We start from the raw sequence: 26433 nt of genomic DNA, 5'->3' as shown, positions 1-26433 counted from the left end.
TGGGGAACCAAGTGGGGAAACAAGACCAAGTATTTATCATAAGGAGAATCCAAAATCCATATGCTTACCTAGCAGAGTCTGTAGGGGAATAAGTTGTATATCTTGCATAAGTACAAGTTACAGTGTGAAAAAATAGATTAGGTACTGTTGGTATTATATAACATGAAACTATTTTATAGTTTTATTGAATGCATAGCATCTGTTTCTTCAACAAATGGATTTTAAGATTTTGATAACTAGAGTGTATATTTTATAGGGCTATGGCAATTAAAGGATTAGTCTGTGTAAAGCACTTAACCCAGTAGCAGGAGCACATTTTAATTAATTTTTAGCTGTGTTGATAATGAAGTAGTCGTGATAATGATGATATGTGGGTGTGTGTGGTCTTTGAAATTTTTCAATTTTAAAAAGGAATCCTTAGAGACGTCTGTTTCTCGTCAAATAGCAACCTAGATGACTTAAAAGTCCTTCTGCTAGAAAACACTTAGAATCTTGTACAACATTGAACAAATATCTCTCAGGCACATTTCAGAGCTCACAAGAAAGTAAGGTAAATGCTAGGGGCCAAAATTGAAAGCTGAAATAGTGAGCTGAAAACCAGAACGGTAAGCTCAAAAGTGGGTGCTGCAGTGGGTTGCTGGGCATACTGCTAAGGAAGCCAAGATGTTTACTGGCCGTCCAGGGGTAGGAGATGAGGCTTGGGCACCTGACAGATGGGCTTGGCACTGAGACCCTCACATAAAGCTAGAACCTATAAGACTGCATCCTAGGAAAGGGTATGTTAGAAAAAAAAGAAAAAACTGTCTGTTTATACAGAGAGTTTACTTAATTTGGGTCCCGAGAAGTGCATGGGAGAAAATCTCTCTCCTTAATTGATTTATAATCTTGGGTCTGTCCTCCAGGAGGTTTGCTGTTTGAATTTATACTACTTGGATTACTCAGGAACCTCCCTAAGCTTGTGTTTCTTTAGTGGAGATATATATTGTGAATGGTTAAAAACAATCAAATTGTGTATATTCCAGGAAATGCAAGGATGACTTTACACAGGAGGATCTATAATGCAATATTAACATTAACAGATTAAAGGAGAGAAATATGACCACATCACTAGGTGAAGAGGTGAAGCTTCATTTGACAAAAATCCACAGCCATCCTTTTGAAAAAGGACTCTTTTTGGCAGTTAGGAATAGAAGAAGGCTTCCCTATCCTATAAAAAGTGTCATCCACAGACCTCAGTGAATGTCATGCCTAGAGTGAAACATTAAAGGCAGTCCCTTTAATTTAACAATAATCAAAACTGATGTAACCACATTAGGATATCTGTCATTCTTCTGTTCAACATGTCCTGGAAATTTTAGATGAATAAAAGAGAAAACAGAAAAAAAAAGATATAAAGACTATAAGGGAATTAATTTTGTCTTTATGCACAGATACATGCAAGACATTGCAGTATATTTAGTAGTAGCAATCTAAATGTCCTTCATCAGATGAGGGAATAAATTGTGGCATACTCTTCACAGTGACACCAGTTCATTGTAGCTATAGGAATGAATGGCTAGAGTGGCCTTGAATTCGAGTCAGCTTGGTATCATTGTGGACCCCTCTATAGTAACCTTTGAATTATAGGGGGGAAGCCCGGAACTATATTCCCAGCATCTCATTTCCATGTGCTTTAGGTGATTGGTCTTCCAATGAGGGGCATTTGCATGAATTTGTAAGCAAAAGAGGAGAGAGAGAGAGAGAGAGAGAGAGAGAGAGAGAGAGAGGAGAGATAGTTCTCATTGTGCATTGGCAGATGGGAGGTGTGAATTTACCAGCCATACCCAGCAAGTAGAAGCTTGAGGTTGTTGTCAGCTATCTCCTAGAGTCTTAAATTCACAGAGGCTTCTGAGGAACCCTTGAGAATTGCATGAAGTCAAATTGTCACTGGCAGCTTTCTTGACCCTTCCTCTCCCATGCCTTCCAGTGGTGATGGATGTCTCTAATTCTGCGCATTAAACATCCTTCTGCTTAAAATACCTGGAGTGCTTCTGTGTTCACAACCAAACTCTGCCTGACCCTCTGAGTTACATACACCGACTTGAGTAACTTTCAACAACATATGGTTGAGAGAAAAAAGCAGAATTTTATAAGAGAGAATTAAAGATTATGCACAGTAATTTTGCATATTGTTAAGAACACATTCACATGGAGAAAGTTTAAAAGCATGCGAAAAAGGATGGTAAAACCAATTCATGGTCAATGGCTACCTCTAGGGGCAGAAAAGAGAAATAGCTTTGTGGACAGTTATATAGGGCATTTCTATTTTATGCATATATGTTTATGCTTTGTTTTCTAAATAAAAAATTTTGGAAAAATGTGGAGAATTTGAAAACTCAGATAAAGCTGCCTATTCTTTATATTATTCTCTATATTTGTTTCTCTGTGAGAATAGTTACATTTAAAGGGTATTTACTTTTTGAAAATCATGGTTTAGATGTTAGATTTGTGGGACTCTTATATGTCTAAACCTTTAGTTCTGGGATTCTGAGCCTTCAAAAATAATATTTTTTTTTCAAATTAAGTATGTGAAAACAACAAAAATATGTGAGTCCTATTTTAAAATTTACCTGTGCATTTTTGTACAGGTTTCAAAATCAACAAATCAGATTGAAAACAACGAATAGAAGTTATACATATTTGTGAAAAGTTTAACTTATGCTTGGAAAAATGATGAAATATCTTTTTATTTTCATGTTCATTGCTACTACTTGACATTCAGTCCAAGATAAAGACATTCAGTAAGGGACACAGCATTGCTGATGTTAGACTATTTAAATTCTGTTAAATAATTTTCTATTGTTTGGTTTTGATTATTGTTAAAGAGTTTAGAAATTTTACATATGACTTTTGCTGAAGTTTTTTCTCTTTTTTGTTTGTAAAATTATTTTAGAAAAGTCCCGTGGAACAGTTGTTTTTTGCTTATGAACTTCTTGACAAAGTAATTGGTGTGATGAATTTTAATTATGTTTTAACTACTTTGCCAAGTGGATCACCAGTAATTGACCACTGCTATGTCAAGGTAGGAATGGAAAAATCTTATATTGGGTTGAAGTTTTACTTAAGGTGGAAGAGGACTGACCTTCCTTACAAGTAGGTTTTAATAAGCATGTGGTAGTTTTCCTTTCGTGGGACAGAAATATATTCCTCTGTTCCCAGAAGAAATCAAGAAGAGCAAGTAGTCTTTGGATATGTCAATGAAGAGCACCCTGATGAATTCTAGGAGCGTATTTATTGGCATGTGAGCCACGTGCTTGGGGTTAAGAAGTGAGCAGAATTTGATGGCTATGAGTAAGATGATAACTTGAGTGATAATAGGACATGGCTATTGTTTGGATGTTTTGATAACTATATTTCTTTTTATTTCTACTTCAACTTTGCTGGACCAAAGTATGCCCCTGAGGTAGATGGAAATTCTTACAAACCAATCACAGCAAATACTTTCATAATGGATTTGCATCTTGAACTAATTCAAGCTCAGCACCGGATAGCTGTTGTACTTCTCGACCAATTGCAAGGTAGTAGTCATCAAAACAAAGAACTTATACTAAATCAGTTTTCAGCCAAGTTCAATTATAGAATCAGTTAAATGTGTAATTGAGTTCTTGTTTTCTAGATAAATTTGATTATATTTTCTCATTTCTCAGATTAATATCTGTACTTTCCATTGCTTTGCACTTTGTATATCAAATCAGTTAACTTCTTTAAAAAGTATAATTATACTTCCTAGAGTTATAGGAAATTATTAGCATTTTTAAAAATTCAGTCAAGAAAACAATTATTTTGTGCCTACCAAGATCCTTGTTTTCATCCTTTCATTTTTTTCTTCCTTTCACATCTTATTTTAAACATTTATGTGGTTTTAAAAACTGTTTCCCATATGACCTACTGGGTATAAAGAGAAACAAATAATAGTTAAATATCTCTGTGTCTTCATAAAATTGAAAACTTGATTATGTTTGCCTAATACATAAGTGAGGTTACTTAAAATAATAACCTTGAACATTCTTTGGGCTGAGAAAATTTAGTTAGGAAATATATTTCAAAATATGTCTAAAATCATTGTGTCAGGTTTCCTTTAAGAAACAAGCCCAGGCTGGCGATATAGCTTAGGGTTGAAAGTATAGCTTAGGGCTGGAGGTATAGCTCAGTTGGTAGAGTGCTTGCTTTGCATGCACAAGGTCCTGGGTTCAATCCCTAGCACCAAAAAAAAAAAAAAATGTTCTCATTTAGTATTATCTTCATTAGTGCAGAAATTGGGTCTTATTTACTCATGGAGTTATGACTAAATAGTGTATTCTCTGTCGTCCATAAGTCTTTGAAAGCCATTTTTTTTTTTTTAAATCAGAGACCACTTAAAGATATTGATGGTAGAACTGAGTTAAATTTTAAATGGAATTACTTGTTATTTTTTGCAATGTCTCTGGGCTTCTTGAATTTTCCTCTGCTTTATTGAACTACCACCTTAGCACAGATTAGCACTTTGTTTCTCTTGTCTTTCTTCACTTAAGTGTGCTACTGCCAGATTGATGTTCCCTAAATACTGTTTATATCATTCTGATTCAAGAACTTCACAGTGGTTGCCGGTATGTGACTATGTTATTAAATATGACTCATCTGTGTCTGGCATTCAGTTTTCTTAAAATCCTGTCCTCCTTATCACCAAAGATTATAATCAGGAGAGCTTAATTAGCATTTATAAAACCCTAGGTACTGAGAGAATGGTGCATTACTTTCTGTTTTGCATTGCTATCCCCATGCCAAGTAAGTTTCCTTATCCTTTGCCATTAAAGAAACCTTATATTCTTTAATGCTGTCTTTTGCCATCTTTTCATCAGTCATCACCCCAGGGTTATGCATATGAATTAGCACAAATAATTAAAACTCTACGAAAGGGAGTTATTGTAAGGTCATTATAGGCACCCAGAAATACCTTCCAAGGACAGAAAGACAGAAAGAAGGTATTACCAGGTCTCTTGAGGATCGGATATGAAAATCAAGAATCAAGCCAATGGTTTCTATCTCCTTGGGATAGCATAGCTTCATCCTTTTCTCCCTCATCTGGGTTCCTTTCTTTTCTGGACCACCACAATGGTCAGTCCTAGTTATACACCAAGATTAACAAACTGGCAACCAATTGTGTTTCAGTTGAGCAGGATTTGGTCTTCCTGGGTACTCGGAGCTCTTGCAGGGACCAAGATAAAACAGTTTCTCTAGAAAGGCTGATTCATATCAGGACTTGCCATCTATATTTTATGCAAAAGATAAAATGAACAAAAGTTCACCTTCTCAATGATTTTATTTAAGGTGAAGTTAAAAAAGTGAAATCCTTTTACAATTTGGAAATTCTATGTCCTGAGGTATACTGTGGCAAATAAAAGATGATTTGACAAAAAACTGTATCATAGTAAATATATTTAATTTTTTATCTATTGATTAAAAAGATATAATAGAGGAAGCAATAATTTAATGAAGAGTTACTTACTCTTTAATGTTTTAAAACTATTTCCTGTCTTGGACACAAATCTGGTTGTAATAAAGGTCTTCTTAAGTTTTGCAGATTCCAACTGCGAGCAAAAACATTTCTGCCAAAGGTTCGGAAAAGCAAAAACAATCCAGAAGTGATGATTGTTTTACAGGTAATTAAGATGGGGATAACCTGTATTTCCAGAAGAATTTGAATAATAATTTTCATCTTTCCCTTTGGTAAAATGTTTGCTTTTGCAGAATTAAGTGTAATGAATAAAATAAAGAAGAACAAACTATCCAAAGCAATTTACTTAATGCAGAAAGCTCTTGTATTATATGAGAAAGATGAAACCTGTACAACTTCACAGAAATTTTTGATGGTAATAATATTTCATTTCTTTATTACTGATGTACAATTTATGTTACATTTATTTCTCTTTCTTAAAAACAATTTGTGACAGCCAGGCGTGGTGGTACACACCTATAATCCCAGCAGCTTGGGAGACTAAGGCAGGAGAATCATGAGTTCAAAGTCAATCTCAGCAACAGTGAGGCACCAAGCAACTCAGTGAGACCCTGTCTCTAAATAAAATACAAAGTAGGGCTAGGGATGTGGCTCAGTGGTTGCATGCCCCTGAGTTCAATCCCTGGTAACCCCCTGCCAAAAAAATTTGTTGCTTTTATATTCCATTATTAACTATATGTAGTCTGTTCTAAGCAGGGGTACTGTTCTATTCCTCTAGTCCTGAACTTTCTTAAAATACGAGATTCTCTTTCTATAGGAACAAGCTGTATGGGAAGCCAAATAAAATCAGGAGTCACAGTAAGGGAAATTACAATGTTGATACAACACTGTGCCAGCCTAGTGCATTTCTTACCATGGAATTAAAATGCGAAAAATCCTTTGGCTAAAGTACCTTCTCTCTCAGATGGATACTGAAAATTTACATTCCAATCTTTTAATTTTTAAAAATTTGTTCTTTTTAGATATACATAACAATAGATCCTCTCATTTCTTATTGATACTGTTTGTTGTTGTTTGTTTATTTTTTTGAGTGCTGGCAATTAAACCAGGGTCTTGTGCATACTAAAATGTGTCTGACTCTTGTTGATTCCTTCAATTGTGTTTCACTCTGGCCTGGAAATTCTTCTGTCTTCTTGCAGGTTTACTAAATGTTGATATTAGTTTAATTTCCTGATGACAATCACATTTCAAGTTATGAGATCTTCTTTACTTTTGCTTCTGTGTATGATCTGTAAAAGTTTTCACTGGCTGTGTTACTTAGCTTTTCCATTGCTGTGACAAAGTGCCTGAGACAAACAACTTGAAAGGAGGAAAAGTTTATTTTGGTTCATGGTCATTTGGCAAGGTTGCATTTGGGCCTGTGGCGAGGTAGTACAACATGATGGTAGTGTATCGCAAAAACAACCTGTTCACTTCATGGTAGCTGGGAAGCAAGAGCAAGGAGAGGCCAGGATCCCAAAATCTCCTTTGAGGGCCATGACCTGACTTCCCCTTACTAAGCCATGTCTACTAAAGGTTCTAGTACCTCCCAGCAGCACCATGGGCTGGGGACCAAGCTTTTAACACATGGACCTTTGGAGTATATTTAAAATCCAAATGTGAATGTCATAGGAAGAAGACAGAGAGTCATGCTACAAGTAATTTGCTGATAAGGGAAGGAAAGAAAAGCTAAAGAGAGGGATACAGAGTTAGGAGGGGTTTAAGAGAAAAAATTAGTATATTACTATGCTAATGATGAAAAGCCAGAACAAAGAGAGAAATTAAAGATACGAGAAGTTAACATATGAAGTTAATGTATGAGGTAAAGTCCTACAGGAGAGGGAAGAGGATGAGATTGAAAGCACAGATAAAGGGGATCATCTTCAGTTGAGGGTGGGCTGCAGGGCAAACCCCTTATGCTTTGATACAGCAGGGAAGGAGCAACTGACAGATATAAAAAGTTTATAGGCATGAAGTAGGGAGTTGGGTTGATGCTTTCTTTCTTTCTTTCTTTCTTTTTTTTTTTTAAATACTTTTAGTTGTAGATGGACACAATACCTTTATTTATTCATTTTTTTATGTGGTGCTGAGGATTGAACCCAGTTCCTTGCATGTGTCAGGCGAGTACTCTACACTGAGCTACAGCCCCAGCCCAAGTTGATGCTTTCTTATCTCATTAATTTGATAAAGTAGGAGGCGTAGGTATCTGCCAGAAATGGAGGTGGTGGGGCAGTTGGAATGGGGAGGGTGAAGATGATTGGAAAGTGGGGAAGAATAGATGAGCCCCCACCAAGAAAAAGGACTGTCCTACATCACGAAGTTCTTGCTGAGGTTGGAGAGCAAGAGCCCCATCCTCACAGTAATATGACATTATCCTGAAGTGGTGTTTTTAATAGAAGTGAAGCAGAATGTTTATGACAGCGAAGACTTCTGCAGGTTCTTTTTTTTTTTTTTTTGAATGAAGGTAGGGATTAAATGTTCATGGTATGAAAAAGAAATGAGTGCAGATTGAATGGAGAACAAAGTAACACCATCAAGGTAACTGTGGAAATAACAAAAGACTGGATATCTCTATGAGAACGAATCAGGGGCTAGGAAATGAGGGTGTGAGACAGCCGGAAGGGTAAGTGTTTGAGGTTAACAAGTAGAATATTGGAATTTAAGGTTTCTCTATGTAATGCTTTCTGGTCATCTGTCCATCAATTTATCCATCCAAAAAATAATTTTGAGTGCTTGGGATTCATTGAGCAAATATTTATTGAAAGTTCACTATGTGTCCGGTATTTTGCTGAGTACAAGAGATAAAAACAAACAAGAAATCCTTTATTTATTCACAAATATTGATGAATTGCCTTATTTTTTGTGGTCCCACTTTTCTGGTCCCCACCTGCTCTTTGTGGTCCCTGAAATTTATTCATAGATAAATCCAGTTTGTGGAAATATAGACAAGTAAATAGATGATTGTGGGTCCCTTGTATAGGAGCTTTAATTGCAAGAGTGCTAGGAGAATTCAAGGGAGTACCTAACTCAACAGTGGGGGTGTTGAAGGAAACCTCCAGGAGAGCTCAGGTGACATTGAATCCTGAAAGACAGGTGACACAAAGGTGAATTTAGAAAGACATGGTATTAAAATAAAGTTGAGGACTGAAAGAATACCAAGTAGCCAGAGAAAGCGGAGAGCAGAAAGGATATTCCAGGCAGAGAGAAAACTGTGTCCAAAGGGCCCAAGGGTACAAGGGCAGAGAGCACTTGCCATTCTGCGGGTTGTTCAGTGTAGCTGGCTTAGAAGCACCAGGGGTAGGAGAAGGGTCAGGGAGAGGCTCATCATGTATATGAGACCAGAGAGAAAGTAGAGACGAGTCATGAGAAGTCTTTTACATCAGGCCAAGGGCTGTGGATGGACAGATGCTGCCACTGTTTAAGGTGGGAGAAATCTGTCCTTGGCAGTATTAGGGAAGAGCTTCTTTAAATTTGAATTTCCAACATTTGAAAGATGGAGTTTTGGCAGTGTTGGGTAGTCCAAACTGACAAGGCCAAGGGGGCAATGATCTTCTGGGGTATGTTCCCATCCTTTTTTTTTTTTTTCAGCAGGTGCTTCTAAGATCATATACTTGGAGGACTTTGATGCTTCAGTTCTATTTCTATGGAAAATAAACCTTATTTTTCTTTTAGAAATTCTCCCAGTATCAATCCTGTGGGCTCTTGGATCCCAAGGAGAGTAAAACCTCTGGGATTTTCCCCTTCCTTTTTTTTATGACTCAGTCTTGTTTTTATATTGCCATAATGCACTCCTTCCTCTCACTGAGGCTGGGGGCATCCTGGAGAGATGGGAAATCTCAAGTTTCCAGGGCATATCTTTTCCTTCTGCTTCTTAAATGAAACTATTTTAACTTAAGAAAAATTGTGAGTATTGTATCTTATTAGGATAGACTCATGAGATGTGTTTAGAGGTTCTGCTTTTTATGAGGGATCCTCTGCAAGGATTTTCACCAAGTGGGGACATGCCGAATATTTATTTCAATGTCCTGTAACCGTCTGTAGCCACCTCTGCTCCTCAGTGGCAGTTTTATCCAAGTGTTAAGGCTTAATGATCAGTCCTCAGGGTACTCTCCTAAACAATGATGCTATGGCTCAAATAATTGCCAAACTAACTTTCTTTAAAGAAGACAAATAAACTTCTTTCCCTTGACATTCATTTTTCGCTGGGTATATTACAGAATGTTTTGCATTATCATGCTCTTGTAATAAAATTGTCCCCAAATCAGTAATTGATGCGTCACCTGGTACCATAAAAAGGTATAAAAAACTCGGGTCTCTTTCTGAACTCTTAAATAATTCATACTTTGTCTCAGTTTTTCAAAAGTTTCCTATCCTTGTGGGGCCAGATAATCCCATTAGGTGTCTGTTTCATTTCAAATCAATTAAAAGTGGACCAACTTTTTACCATGAATGAGGGACAAACCTTTGGTAATAACTTATCAACCTTCCAAATGAGATGACTGACTTTTTTCTTGATTTGGAGATTTATTTTTTCCTATTTTTCTGTCTTCATTGTTTGACTTATGGAAGTCCATTTTATCTGCTTCATTCTGTGGCTTATGTTGTTGCACCCAGTCCACCAGAGTCCACCAGCTGGACTTCTAGCACCTTTACAGAAGAAATTTCTCAATGGAAAGAGTCAGGAATGTCCCTCAATCTAAGTGCTAAGGTTTCCAGGGCAGCATTCCATTCTCTAGTTTTCTGTACTGCATCCAAACATTACCTTGAGGACTTTCTGTAATGAGGAACCCTAGTCCTCAAGAGGAAGACCAGTGATGCCAGTAGGGCCAGTTGATTGACCCGTCCTAGGAGTCCAGATCTTCAGGACTGGGATGAAAAGACTAAAACTTTAGTTGGCACACCCCAGTAGACAATGATTACCAAGGAAAAGAAGTTTATTTGTCTTGTTTAGGGAATGAAACTTTGTCAAATCATTCCTCCCAATATGTGTGTCCTGATCACATGGTAACTACGTTCAGCAGGTCTTCTACCTGTCAGGAATGCTTTGGTCCAGATGCGGTTCTTCAGTTGTTTCTGCTGCAAAACCCCCCAATTGTTGCATCTAGTTTCCTCCTAAAGCTATTTGTTGGAATGTAAATGAATCTGCAGTTGAGATGAGTTTAACACTTCCAGATTCCAGTAATAGCATCTCAACTCTAAGCAAAGGACTATTATGCTTTGCAGATTATTATTATTATTTTTGTAATTGATACAAATTACACAATATAATTATGTAGTCCCATTTTGGAACCTGAACTAATGATGAAGCCCATAACTCCCGGACTTAATATTTTTCAAATTTACATGTTGGTGTCCCCTAAATATCACTCTATTGACTATGCTAGCAGCAAATGGATTTAATTATTTTTTTTCGATTTTGTATCATTTAAGTCAATTCTATTTTTTTAGTGGGGGGGAAGGAGGAGAATATATATATGATTTCAGACATCTTCTCACCTCTTAATTGTTCCATGCTGAAATCTTCCTTATAAAAGAGCCAGGTCTTTCTCATTCTGGCTCCTCCCCTCCTATGAGGTCATGTTTTGTCCCCCAGGTTTCAAACTACAGACAGAATATTTTAGCATATTTATGTGTTAGCATATTTACATATTATTTAGCGTGCTATGTATTTTTGTTTTTCTTTCAAGTGTTCTAAAGGTCCTGCATGGGAAACTTCATCTAGGTTGCCTTTCCTTATTTTTTTTTAAACTTAGCTTTGTATTGAGACAAGATAGTACAGGGGTTAGGAGTATAAAGTCTTGGAATAGAGTTCTGCTTCAGCTGCTGATTAGCTGTGTGACCTAAGTCAACTTATTGATGCTCTGATTTAATTCCTTCATCTGTAAAGTGGGGGTTCTTGGGAAGATGCAATGAAATGATACATTTAAAATGCTTAGCTTTTGGTACAGAGTCAGCAGTCAGTAAGTTAGCCTTTATTATTATTACTAAGTTCACTTTAAACACTCTGAAACATTCTTTTTGAACTATTATGTGTTGCTTTAGATATTTCTCTTTATAAGACTACACTTTTCTTTCTTTGTTTTCTCTTAGGTTTATCTTATAAATTGCCTATTTTAATCTCAGCAATATTCCTTCCCAGGGTTCTTGGATATGACTTAATCTACTTTTCTTCTTCTTCTGCCATGTACATCATCATGTTGAGAAACCACACTATACCTCAGGGAGGTCTGCTCAATAGGAGTAAATGGGGCACTTTATCATTCCAGTCCTGTGATAGCTGTTTACATATGTCTTAATCATGCCCTCAAGATTGCATTACATCTTTCCATTAGTGTTTTGCTGCACTGTGGGTGTCAAGCTTGTGTCAAATGTATTTAATGTCAACCTGTCTTCATCAGCACTGGGTAGCTTGTGAAGAGAGGCAGGTCTTGTTTTCTTTAATGGAAGCTGTAGGCAGAGAAATTTACATCCAGATAAAGATGATTTGGACCTGACTGTTTTTGCAGGGCACATTGCAGCACATACCATCATTGAAAGAACACTCAGAACTTATTCCCCTTGTGAGTTGTAGAAGTCCCTTCCTACTGAGGTTCCCTGGATGAACCTTTCTCTGGATATATAAAGGATTATTTCTTCTTTCAAGTTAGTGAGCCCTTATAATTTCCCAATTCTGTACTAGACAAGGGAAAGTGAGGTTTGAGTTCTTTTCCATTGTGTGATGCCATGGAAATCTACTTCTTGGTCTCTGATTAGGGAATGATTATCTAGATTTTGCCATTTTATAATACATTAGTTGTTGCAAACAATGTTCATATCCTTATTGATGACAGTGTCTCAAAATTGAGGGTAGCTGTTTACAAGGGAATTTTTTTTCTTGATTCCTACTTCCCCATGCTACTTACTTGTTTCTAATTGGAGAATCTCCTTAAGAAATCCCCAATCATTTTCTTACTAATGAAATCTAATTAACAGGTCAGTTTTTTGACTCTAATTTTGAATTCTAATTTTTACTTGGCATTAGGGTTGGTCTTAAGTTCTAGTATAGAATTTATCTAATTTACCAAAACCAAGGGCCGTGTTTTCAACTTTTATTTCATGACCTTTTATTAAAAATTTAAAGCTTTTTTGCTAACCTGTTTCAAATCAGGTCATGGAATCTGAGTAGGAGGTCTTAAGTTAAAATGGATCAAGACTCGATGAGAACATTTTAATTATGCTATCTTAAACACATCATAAAAAGATAATCAGAATTCTATCTCCTCTTCTGTTATAATTTAGTATGTTTTTCATTCAGAACACATTGATTGAACCCAAAGAGGTAAATAAAGCAGTGCCTCTTCCAATAAGACACTTATTGTTTAGAGGCTGTGGACAGTCATACATACAAGTTACATATTGTAAATATCTGCTAAAATAAAGAATGAAGAACTTGGAATACCTAAGTACATGGTGCTGTCTTAGAAGTGTCAGATGATGTTTGAGTGGGTCTTGAAGCAGAGAAGAAGTTGTAAGAACCTCTAGGAAGAGGGAATTTCTCAGAGGCATGAAAAAGTGTAGTGTTCTCAGTGGATGAGTGAAATTTTTTCTTTTGTGGCTTCAGAGGTTAGGTTGGATAGAGAGGGAGGTAGGAGAGAGGGAAGGAAATAGAAAGAAAAGGAGATAAGGCTAGAAAATAAATATGATCATGGTTGGAATGAAAGGCCAATAGAAAGGTTTGTAATTTATGCATCAAGTACTGGAGGAGTCACTGAAGGGCAAGAAGAGCAGGGGTTGATTAGACGTATCCTTGGCATCCGTTAATCAGACAAATGCTCAAGCCCTACCCTGGAGATTTTAATTTTGAGTTGGAAATAAACCATCTTAAAATTTTAAATTCTAGAGATGATACTGATCAATAGCCAGTCTGAGAGATGTCTGTGTGACAGCCCATGACAGAGAACATAAGCAGGTTTTGATCCTTTTGGGGCTCATAGGCATAGATAGAAGATGCTAGAGTCAAGTTGGAAGATGATCATGTATAACTAGCTCACTGGAGCAGGAACTGCCTAACACAATTTTGGGATTATATGTGGGTACCCCAGGGCAGGTAGCCAGTAAATTGAGATGGGGTTGAAAGCAGGGTGAGATAACATCAGGGCATGTGGGCCAGCAATGCTGGTTTATTTTCTAGGCTCCAAACATAATCCAGAGAAAGGATGTGTCTCCAGATTTTCAAGGTATTGGTCTCCTTCCCTGTAGTTGCATAATTTTTCCTTAATCTGATTTTACCTGTTATGATACAATCTGAAGTACCCTGATCTTTATAGCCTGTGATGCAATTGAAGACATATTAACCAAATGCTCAAAATAGAATATCTTTTGTTTCCCTTTGCTTTGAAGCACACCCAAATCCTGTCTCTAGTCTCATCCATTCTTTTGAGTTTGAGGTTAAGATTTCCAAATGGAAAATTTTAGCTCAACTTGTCTGCTGTAGAGGAAACAGCACAGGTTTTTGTATCAGAGTGAAATATAGTTGGAATTTGATAGACAGACATACTGCCTTCTCATTTCTAGGGTCTCTTCTTTTGTGTTTTGTTAAATTGGATAGAACTTCCAGAATAAAATGGGAATAGTGTCCTTCTTAATTTTATTGATAATTCTTTTAGTGTTTCACTAAAATATAGCACCAAGAGTGCTATATTTGGACTTTTATGATATTTTGGCATTAACTAAAATTAATATTTTAATGATTCTAGAGAGAACACTTTCCTAGTTTATCATGTTTATAAAAAATCAGTAATTATTGTTAAAAATGTTTAAATATCTTAGAAAAGTAAAAACTAGTAGAGCAAGTTTACCTGGAACTATCAAGACTAAAATATTATTCATTATAAATTATTTTAACTATTAGCTTAGCAGTTCTGATGTACTAAGTATTATTAGGAAATTTAAATATCACTGATGAATCTTTTTAACCTTACCTTTGAAGTATTATTTAGATCTTATTTTTATGTTCTCTTTTGTTTTATGTGTCATCTGTGTATAACCTTTGAAAAAAGTGATTGCTTTTCCTTCAGGTTTACAGAATAAGTATTTTTGTCTATTTTTTTCTTCATTTTTCTGGTATCTAGGAAACTCTTTAATGTTCACATCACAAACTTCATGTTTCAATAGTTTCATTACCTAAGAGTCATACCTCAAAGTGCATTAATCAGTATAAATGTATATGATTGTGTTATGAACTTCTTAAGGATAATGAAATATGATTGTGATATTCAGAGTTTGATTTAAAAATAAAATGCCTCATATTAACTTATGATAATACATTTAGATGTATAAATATGCTTTTGGGAAATATGATTGTGATATTCAGAGTTTGATTTAAAAATAAATGCCTCATATTAACTTATGATAATACATTTAGACATATAAATATGCTATTGGTGGTCATGCTTAGCATTATTTAGTAACCATTTTCTAATTCTGCATAATTATATGTATATGTATATAAAACGATTGCATATAGAAAGATAATGTTGTTTAATGTAACCAGTCTTCTGCAAATATAAAGGAGGTTCAATCTCTTGAAATGTGTTTTTCTGTTTCCACACTTCATTATAGGAAGCATATTCTTTAATTGAGAAAGTTGAAGCAGAACAAAATGCTCTATATTCATATCAGAAATGTTTGGAAGGCTTAAAAAGAAAGAAGACCAGGATCCCTCCTCCCCCTCTTCTGCTATCCCGAACACATTGTTCTGTGACACTGAAACCTACTCCATTTATTTCTGATGTTAAGGTACGGTGCCCATTATGATCTCTGCCTCATGAAAAGCAATATAAATACTTTTATGATTATAATGATTCATACTATTATTGCTTTTAGGACCCAATTTGTCTTATTTATAGGCACTGTACTCTGGATTAGTATGTCTTATATAGAATATTTTTAATGACATTTCCCTTTTATTCCATTGATGGTATTGGTGATCATGGTTAGCCTAACTTAGTAGTCATTTTCTAATTATGCAAAAATCATCCAATGATTAAGATATATATGCTTCTAAGGTACATGTGTTCTATATACCCATGCTGTCTCCAAATATATGGTAAAGAGAAAACAATAAAGAAGCAATTCTCTCTAGGTATCTTTGTCACCATGATAAGGTTATATACGCTCAAGATGAAGTCCTTTTCTTAAGTGGAATCAGACATTTGAAGAGAATAGAAGTAGAAGTTATTTTCACAGTCAGCAGTGGAGATGAGGGCAGAGTGTGGAAATTTTGAGGTGGTGAATCTGCCCAAAGTTCTTCCAAGTAAATGTGGATTCATTTAATGTAAACAAGTAACAATTTCAACCATGTCATAAATCATAAATCTTCGTGTATTTTCTAGGATGAGTCTTTTCTCCCATCCCTGGTGTCTTGGAAGTTGGCCTAAATGTGACTAAAACTTGAAATTCTAACAAGAATTTGGTTCCACTTAATTTATATTTAAAAATTTGCACTTTTTTTCTTTTGGATGATCAACAACATGTTCTTTGATGATGTATGCAAAAATAGAGCTTTACCTCTGATTCTTGTTAGCATGTTTTGTATGCAAAAACTTTGAAGTTAAATAGATTTAGGTTGAAAATTCTGGCTTCCCTTCTTACTATCAATATGACTTTAGGGAGGTGAAATACATTTTCTGAAAATATTTTTCCTTTGCAAAGTGTTTTCTGTGAAAATAAAATGAGATAATATAAAATGGTTTTGTCATATCAACTGATGTTTCTCCACTACTTTTGTTGAACATATATAGTAAAGTTTATCAAAGCAATTAGTGGAGTTGTAATTGATGACATTAGTTTGTGATAATCTTCATGACATTCTGTTTAGATTTGTCTAAAATCTATCAAATTCTGTGTGAGGTAATTGAGGTATAAAGTTAAACATGGATGAAGTGCTGTTTCATTCTTTGAGGTACTAGTGGTAAATTAAAAATAATAGTGTTTTGGGATTGTAGAACTAAAAGTAGCACTCATAGTGATATTTGATTGTGGGTCTAAAAGTAACAGTCATTTTATATCTAACTGTGCCATAATAAATGCTTTACTTTTATTGCTAGCAGTTTTAAAGTTCAACTTGGATATTTTTGATAATCTGTGGAAGAGTAGAACTTCACTGATTTGGGAAAATAAGTACAGAATGAAGAATGGATGGTTTATTTTTGTTTTCAAGTATCTTGGCTTATGTAACCAAAATCTTATTTGTTGCATATTTTAAACTAGTGGCTAGTTTGTTTTACAATGCTTGGAAGTAGGAAGATACAAGAGTCCCATATTTGGCCTGCAGTGCCCGTATTTGTCAGTTGACCCTTTATGTGAAGTTGATGTAAAGGACAGCTCAGGAGAGCTGTTCCTGGCAAGATCACCTACAATTGCCTGCTCATCAGCACTAGGTGGTGCCGTGGGCCTGGATAAGTCTGCTGGTGTGCAGATTCAGCCATCTTTTGTCTTATCTAAACCTCATGTTCAGACATTCATTTCATTAAAATCTGTTTTTATAGTTAAAAATGCTAATGCTATTTATATTATTTATGAAATCTTCCTTCCAAAGTTAGTGATTTGTTCATGATGTCTCTATTCTGATGTAGATTCTAATTACCCATTCTTCTTAGAGTTACATAAACTAAGATGTTTCCATCAGGGGAACAAACTAAAAACATAAAATCTGCTTGTAAAAATGCTTTTAGAGAGAGTTTTATCCTCCAGATTCTGTTTTACATGGCATAACTTAGAACAATAACTGTTTTAAGTCATATAACAGAGTCTTTCTTTCTTTTTTTTTAAACCCTATTAAAATGGTGGTCTTTTGCATGGGAAATCAAGGGAAGTCTATTCCAATTTTCTGGTGAGATTCATCTGACTTTTTTCTCCTGACCTCCATCTTCCAGGTTCCTTCAGTGTACTTTCTTCCTTACAGTTCTCCTGCCTTTGAATAGTGCTCTTTAATTAGTTGTATATATCATCACCTGAGAAATTGCCTTTAAAGCACAAGGGGTCAGACAATTGTAACAGAAATTCTAATTCACCGAAGCCAGGCAGACTTGGATATCTGCAATTTAAAAAATGGTTGATTCTGTACAAACTGTTGTTGTTGTTGTTGTTTTAAAGAAGTAATTCTGTTACACAGAATTGGGATCCACTGTATAGATTAGATTCCCTGTTCCCCCCCACCCCCCAACTCTCTCGTTAGGATTTTTCTTTTAACTTGGAGGAAGGAGAAGCAGACATAGGGTGTCAAAGGTATTTATTTTTTATTTTTTAGAGACAATTACATTTGCCTTCTTTCCAGCTTCCCTGCAGTTTAGGAATTACTTCTGGGAAAAAGGGAAGGCCACAGTAGTACCCAAATGACCCGCAACAGTATGTCTTATTCATAATATCACTCTTTCAGGTGTCAACTTCTTCCCTTTTTCTCTGCAGTGAGAACATAGTTCATTCCAATAATGTACTCCAATTATCTCAGCATCTTGGCAGAAGGGCCAGAGTCTAACTATTTAATCAAGTTTAAGTTTGGTTGTGTCTGTGATTTGTACTTTGTGTTTGGTTTAGCACTGTATTTAAAAATTATCAAAGTAAGGTCATGAAAAAAGTTACTCAAACCCCACCACTATCTTTATTTAGGAGCATTTTCTTCCAGGTTTTTTCATATATTATATTTACATTTTATTTTGAATACTCTAATTGGGTAACTTGATTCTTTTTTCACTTGCTTTTTTTTCATATGTTATTATATAAAATATGCAAATTATTTCAGTGTTGATATTTTTTTCCATTAGGTCATAACTCAGGTCCATCAAGATTAAGTTATCTTTAGGTCACCTTCTGCTACTATCTGCCCTAGGGCAAAATTATTTAACACATTCCCATTTTTATGGCAATAGTCATGCCATCTTATAGGGATGCTAAGAATGTGTCAATTTCCTAGTGATGCTTAGCACATAGGAACTGTGTAATTAATGGTAGTTAAAATAATGTCATTATTATTAATAATAATAATAATAATAATAATATTATTTTAGTCTTCATTATCCCAGCTAAGCTAGCCCTAAATTTGTCTTTACTTTCATAAGATTGAGCCTAAGAATATCCATAAGTCTATTTTGTATTTTAAAATTTGAATAGTTACATTTTTATTTATAAAAGTATTCCTTTTGCTTCCATTGAGATAAAAGAAGTTAAATGTTTTTTAAACAGACTGCAAGTGATGGGCTCATCTCTCTCCTTGGCAGGTGGCCTGGTACTGCATTTTGGGTTGTAAAGCACAAGGAAGCTATGGGAAAGTGAGGCTCAATAACAACCATCTCCCAAATTCAGGAGAAGCGGTATGTTGTATTAAATGTCAAGAAATCTTACCAAAGTCTCACTAATGACAATAGTTTTTTTCCCCATGTGAAGTCATTATTTCAATGAATCTATTCTAATTTCAACTCGGATCATAACTAAAATCCAACAGTGAAAAAATGTTTTTTTTTTTTATTTATAAGTTTGACCTAATTACATTTTAAAAGTCACAGTATTTTGATTTTCCACGTATAACTTGAAATATGTTTTTGTTAATAGATTCCAGCTGATGGTAAAAGCATTTTTGAAGTGAAAGGTTTGGAAACTAATGAAAAATATGTATTTGCGGTTGCTGCTTATTCTTCTAATGGGAAGCTTGTTGGGGATGCTATTGGGGAGACAACTAAACCAATTCTGGTTTATCCACCTCTTTCTGCTGTTACTGCTCGGATGTACCTGACACAGGTAAAAGAGATTTCTACTAAGTTTTTTTTTTTTTTTCCACTATGGTTTCTCTGTTAAGCACTTACTAAGTAATTTATGATGGAAGAAAAATCACAGCAGATAGTCTAAAGCTCCTCTAATTCATATTTTCCATGATTGCAGGTTAGTCATATAACATATGAATCATTCTTTTTCCTATTAGTAAGTTTACTTCTTTACAGTAACATTTTCCCCCCTGGCTTACAAATGTAATACATAATAATTTTAGAAATGTTGGAAAATACTGAGATGCATGTATAGGAAAATATATATTATCTGTTATTATCTAGAGTAACAGCTCTGACTCTGGGGCAATTTTGTCAATGTCTGGAGACATTTTGGGTTGCCACAACCTAGTGGGATGCTACTGGCATCTAGAGGCTGGGGATGCTCAGCAGCCTACAATGCAGGAGACAGCCTTCCATAGCAAACATTATCCAGCACAAAATGTCAGTAATGCCAGGGTTGAGAAACCCTGATCCAGAGACATCCTTTCATTTTGGGGTGTCAATTTACCTGTCCATCTATCTATCATCTACATGTACACTTATATATTTACATATATAAATATATAAGTGCACATGTATATTCACAAGTATATGAATTTATGTATAATATGCAATTTAAATCATAGGATGCATGTTATTTTACAACCTGATATTTTCATTTCATATATAATTGACACTTTTTCATTCCTTGAGAATATTCTTCAAGAATATTTTTAAATAACTCCATGGTATTGAATCTTATAGATGTCTCATAGTTTATTTAGTAATTGTGGCTGAACATTTAGATATTTTCAGGTTTTTACTATTATTAAAAAGTTTTGATACATATCATTGAATATTAATCTTTACTTGCATCCATGATTAATTTCTTAGGACAAATTCATAGAAGAGAATTTTCTAAATCAATAAAGGCAGACAGACCTGAATTCCAATAACAGCTCCTCACAATAACCATGTGATACTAAGCAAGTAGTTATCATCTGTGAAGTGAGAATAATCTTAGTACGTCCCAGAGGCATTATAAGTATTAAATGAATATCATATATAAATGAATATCATTTTTAAGTATCATAATGTATCAATAATAAATGCATATTATATGTATCTTATATGTTTAACTATAGAATTTATCAGATAGTAAACACTGAATAAATTCCATTATTGTTTTTAGTTATGGATATACTTATAAATTAATGTTTTTGCTGAAGTAACTGTTGTCTGATGTTGCGGTTTGGATATAAGTTGTCCCCCCAAAAGCTCATTTGTTAGGCAATGCAGGAATGTTCAGAGGTGAAATAATGAGATTATGAGAGCTGTAACCTCATTAGTAGATTAATACATTTAATGGATTAATAATTTGAGTGGGCTTCAGGGTGGTAACTACAGGCAGGTGGGGGAGGCTGGAGGAAGTAGGTCACTAGGGGCATGCCATTGGGTACTATTTGTTGTCCCTGGATCCTCTCTTGCTTTCTCTCCCTCTTTCTGCTTTTTTGCTGTCATGATCTGAGCAGCTTTCCTCTGTGACACTCTTCCACCATGATGTTCTGCTTCACCTTAGGCCTAGAGCAATGGAATCAGAAGACCATACATTGAACCTCTGACACTGTGAGCCCAAAATAAACTTTTCCTCTTCTAAGTTGTTCTTGTCAGGTATTTTGGTCACTGCAATGCAAAGCTGACTTAAAACATGTCACCAGTGAAAAGCACACTAGAGTGACTCATTGACCTAGGTCTCAAAGGCCTCTAATTTTAAGCCTATTGTTGGCTGTAGAGCTGATGGCTATTCTAAAATTTTATCATATTCTATGGTGATATTTTTCCTCCTAATAGTTGATTAGTGCGATAAGCTTAGATCTCACTGGCATTTTATATTATCATATTTTTCACAGAAAATTAAATTGAGGAAATTGCTAGGAATTGTCTACCATTGGTTTAGCATGTCATATTGGCTCATGGTTTTCTGGTATTTTGATTTCTTTGGAATTTAATATGTTCCCTAATTTGCAGTGATGGAGTTATTGTGAGGAACTGAATATTTCATCAAGGCCTAATTTTTCTCCAGGGAGTGGTTTGACTCTTGGGCTCCATTTGGCAGAACTCTCATTGAAAGTTAATAAAAGTCCAAGCTATACTGCTGGGATAATGAGAAGTGTCATGAAGTAATGACCTGTGTTTCTTTATTGATACTATATTTGCAGTTCTATAGTTCATTCATGACAGTTTATGGGCATCCTCTCTCATAATTTTAAGTGGCTGAAGCAAAACTTCCTCACTTATTAAACCTCCTTAATTTATAACTTAAGTTTAAGCTTTTAAACTCTAGCTTCACATGCCTTTCTGTTAGAAGGGCAATCTAATTTTCATCAAAGTGGTTAGTTTTTAGTTTCAGGACAGTTCTCTTCTTTAAAACATATTATCATAAATATTTTGAAGTAAAATGCAGAGAAATTTTACTAGATGCTTATGATTAATTTAACTTTTGAAATTTTAGTTTGTACTTTTATTCGACATTATCCTATAAACATTAATAAAGTCAAGGCGAATCTATGACAGGTTTTCCATTAACATAGAAGCTAGTAATTTAGTCTGCCTGAAATTTTTTTTAGGAACTTTTTTGAATTAGGTTCTTTGTGTGAATATTTCTCTTCTCTTTTTGGCATCATTTCTTTTTATTTTTCTTCTTTAAGTAGAGAATGGCTAGATGATGTGAAAATATTATATTTTATATTGAAAACTAGAAATCTGTGGAAAGCATTCTAGTCTTGACTTTAGAGATTATGATTTTAGGCAAATTATTTCATCCTGTTTTTCCTGTTTGTAAAATGGATAAACTATTGAACTATAAATCAAATAGTGAGGGGAAACAATGGCTTTTTGAGATAAGGAAATGGCATTTTAAAATTCATTATTCCATTTGTTGTTGATGGACATTTAGGTGGATTCCATATCTTGGCCATTGTGAACATGGGAATGCAGACGTCTTTTTGGCATGCTAATTTTAGTTCCTTTGGGTATCTGTTCAGTATTAGTATTATTCTCCCTTCTGTGTTCAGTATTAGGACTGTTGATTTAATTTTAGTTTTCTGAGGACCTTCCATAGTGTTTTCCAAATGACTCTACTAATTTACAATACCACAAACAGTGTTATAAAGGTTTCCTTTTTTCCACGTCCTTGCCAACACTCGCTATCTTTCATCTTTTTGATAATAGTCAGTCTAACAGGTGTGAGGTGAAATCTCATCATGGTTTTAATTTGCATTTCTCAGATTATACATAGACAGTGAAAAACTGTTCAGGCTTAAAAACCAGGAAATTCTGTGGATGGACCTAGAGGACTGTAAGTGAAACAAGCCATAAGCCAGTCATAGAAGGACAAAAAATATATGATCTCACTTATATATGAAATATAAAAGCATTGAGCTCATAGAAGGAGAGAGTAGAATGGTAGTTATCAGAGCCAAGGGTTTGGAGTAGTCAGAGAAAGGGGAGACAGGGTCAATGAGTATAGTATAGTTACAGTTAGAAGTAAGTCCTCCCCCACTAGTGATCTTAATTTTTATTATTTTTAATGTCTTTATTAGTACATTATAGTTATACATAATTGTGGGGTTCATTTTGACTTATTCATAAATTCATGTAATGTAATTTGCTGCATTTCAATCCCTAGCTATCTTCCCTCTTCTCCTCCTTTTCCTAGTCCATTTCTTCTACTTTGTTAGTCTTCTTTCCATTAATTTATTCTTTAATTGGTGCTATACCTAAAAGTTGAATTCATTGTGATATAGTCATATCTGTACACAGCATAATTTGGTCATTTCATTCTGCAGTTCCTTCCCTTTTCCATCCCCCCTCCCTCTACTATTCTCCTTTCTATGTTCATGGGATCCTCACCCTCCCTTTTTAAAACATTTCTTATTTTTCCCAAATAGGAGTAAGTTTTAATGCTCTTGCACAATACAGTGACTATGGCTAATAATAACATACTGTGTACTTCAGAAGAGCTAAAAGAGAGAATTTTAATGTCCTCACCAGAAGAAATGATAAATATTTGAGGTGATAGACATTTGATCATTCTACCATGTATATGTTTATTAAACAAAACATCACATTCTATCCTATAAATATATACACTTGTTAATTAGAAAAAAAATAAAACTTAAAAATTTATTATTTCATTCATTACAGTAAGTCTGTGAAGTGATGTGATTGCTTTCACTTTATAGTTGAGGAAACTGAGATAAATTTAATCCTTTTTCTGCTGATCCCACTGTGTTCTAGAAAGGATATCTCAGGGAGGGTAAGGTGCTTTCCCAAGGTTGCTCAGGCAGCAGATGGTCAGCCTGACACTTGAACCAGCTCATGTTTTTCTACGACTCTGTTCAGGTTTCAGGAAGTCAAATATCGGACATCTAACACATGCCAGTTCTTTCAGAGCCTTTATCTTTGCGTTTATTTTTAAGTGACCCTCTTTCTGCTCCCTGTCTACTGTTTGGCTCCTTCCCCTCACCACTACTCTCTGTACCTCTTTCCCTATCGTTTTTCTTTTATTCTGTTCTATCTGGGCTGGTGCTGGTTAGCAGGTCTTCCTGATCAGTACTGGTGAGAGTTTGATGATGTGACATGAAGCCTTTGTCAGCAGTCATGGTAGTGACAGGAACAAGGGAAATGGAGTTCATACATTTTGCCCACTTTATAGATGAATTTATTAGAACTCTTTGATTAACAAAGGTCTGCCTTTGGACTATAACTTTAAACTTGAAAATAGTAGAATAATGGGTATAAAGATAATCATCTCCTATTTAATAAATTTCAGTTCTTTTGTCTCTTATTCTCTAAGTATTATCATTCTCTCTGCTCATCTGTTTGTTGGATAATTATTCAGTGTCTATTTTATGCCAGGTACTATGCTAGATGTCATCTCTCCTTCCTATGAAATATGGTTTTTACCCATCTTCTTGCCACATCAGTAACCCTTGTTTAGATAATTGTGACTTATGATTTCAGCTAAGATCCTGATTGTAGGTAAGGGACCAGTCTTACCTAGGGTAATGCATCGAGGTAGTGGGAAGGCTCTACGGTCCAGCCAGCTCTAGGTCTTTTACTTTTGGTTCTCTCTATATATCTGCATTCTTTTTACTCTTTTCTGGAAATTGGCTCTCTTTAATTCTTTATCTTTGGAGGAAAAATGGCAGTTCCTGAATTTTTGTATTTCCTTCCATTTCAGCTTTAGAAATCAACTAGCTGGCTCCTGTAATCTTAATTCCACATTCCTGGGAAATAGTCTAATTGGTCCATCCATGTAATGTCTAACCTCATTTCTGATATTTACCCACTGGCTTATTTTTAACCTTATCCCCCTCTTTTCCATTAGTACTCCATCTGGATAGTTTGATAAGGGAGCCTGTGATCTCTCACCTTCTCCTCCAGTGCCAGGGAAGTTTAAACTGCCAGCCAGCATGGTCTTCCCAAGTCCTACTCCTAGCCCCTCTAAAGGCCCAACCACTCTCTTTGCTCTGCCCAAGCCAGTCCATACCTGCTAATGCCTACTCACCTCTTCCCAAGAGTCCCTGTGTAAGTGGTAAACTTTCTCTCAAATTCACCTGGCTGTTAGAATATATTGGCCTTGGTATCAGAACCAAACTTTGCGTGCAGGTCCATTTGGCCTTGCAGGGGCCTATGAGATACCCAGCTTGAGTCAGGCACTCACTCTGAGCCAGTAAACCACGTTACAGTATAGTGAAGTTGCTGAATGTCCCCCTTTATGGGGAGATAGAAACTATCAGGAAAGGACTTTAAAAATTGACACAATATTTGTTGAGTGCTTACTCTCCAAACTTGATTACAGGTTCGTGATTCCAAAACTTGACTGTTCAACAAAATGATCTGGAATGCTGTTTAAACAGGTTTCTGGGTTCCCCCATCAGAGTTCATGATTTACTAGGTTTGGGTTGGGGCCTGAGGATTTTGCATTTCTAACAAGATCTAGGTGATATGCTGATGGTCCAAGGATCATATTTGAGTACTGCTGTTCTCAGCAAGGTGAGAAAAATGTAATGGTAAGAGCTAGGTAGTAAATAACTAACACAGTCAGTAAGAAGATTATCTAGTATGTCAGAAGATGATAAATACTTTGGGAAAAAATAAGTAGAGTATGGTAGGGGGATTTGGAAATGTGAAGTGGAAGAATGGAAGGTAGGTTGAAATATTAAATAGGATGATCAAGGATGTTGAGACTTGAGCAGAGACTTGGAAGCAGTGGTTCTACAAAAGGAATGGAGCAAAAGTCCCTAGATTTTCAGAAGTGTACTGCTGTGTCTAATAAAGCAAGGTGGCCAAAATGGCTGGAGATTGATCGGAAAGATCAGAGGTGTGTGGGCAACATTATGAGGACCTTGGCTTTTACCTTTACTGAAATAAGCAGTCGTTGCATGGTTTTGAGTAGTGATGTGGCATAATATGACTTCTTAAAGGTTCACCATAGCTGCTGAATTGGGAATAGACCATAAAGGGTGAAGGGGAAACACTATCTCTTGCTGCAATTCAATGAGAGATGTAGGTGGCTGCAATTCAATGAGAGATGTAGGTGGCTTGGCTAGTGTGACAGTAGTCGATGGGTGAGAAGTGGTCAGATCCTAAGTATGTTTTTGGAAAAGGGGTTAACCAGAGTTCCTGATGGAAAAAATATAAAGAGAAAAATAAAAGATGACTCTAAGATAATAGCTGACTAATGGGAGGGATAGAGTTGATATCAACAGAGTTGGAGAAAGTTGTGGATGGTGTAGATTTTGGGCAGTGGGGGATCAGAAGTTTAGTTTGGGGTATGCTGAGATAAATTGTATGAATCTGGAGTTTAGGAGAGAGATCTGGGCAGGAGAAGGATTTGAGGATAGTTATGTGAGAATTAAAAAGACTAGATGACATCACTAAGGAATGAGTCAGAAGAGGAAAAGAGAAGGTAAGTGCAAAGACTGAATGAGCCCTGGGAGGTATCAACACAAGGAGGGTGGGGAAAAGAGGAGGAACTAGACAAAGCAACTGAAAATGATTGTGGCCTTTGAAATGAAAGGAAAACTAGGAGTGTGGAGTTCTGGAAGCCAACTGAAAGTTATGTGTCAAGAGTGT

The 26433-nt window shown here is 35.5% G+C and overlaps 1 protein-coding gene across 1 annotated transcript in view; it reads left to right on the top strand.

The window, feature by feature from the left end:
* The window catches only part of Cfap54 (cilia and flagella associated protein 54), a 308923-nt gene that overhangs the window by 48471 nt on the left and 234019 nt on the right, over positions 1-26433 (top strand). Inside the window, exons 16-22 of the mRNA XM_027928857.2 lie at positions 2933-3061; positions 3431-3557; positions 5592-5678; positions 5767-5888; positions 15113-15289; positions 18769-18861; positions 19100-19285. Of these exons, the coding sequence (XP_027784658.2) occupies positions 2933-3061; positions 3431-3557; positions 5592-5678; positions 5767-5888; positions 15113-15289; positions 18769-18861; positions 19100-19285 (921 nt within the window). The remainder of the gene's footprint in view (positions 1-2932; positions 3062-3430; positions 3558-5591; positions 5679-5766; positions 5889-15112; positions 15290-18768; positions 18862-19099; positions 19286-26433) is intronic.

This window comes from Marmota flaviventris, chromosome 3, assembly GCF_047511675.1.
Source record: "Marmota flaviventris isolate mMarFla1 chromosome 3, mMarFla1.hap1, whole genome shotgun sequence".
NCBI lineage: Eukaryota > Metazoa > Chordata > Mammalia > Rodentia > Sciuridae > Marmota > Marmota flaviventris.
Note: the sequence above shows the minus strand (reverse complement) of the source record. Positions and strands in the feature narration are given on the sequence as shown.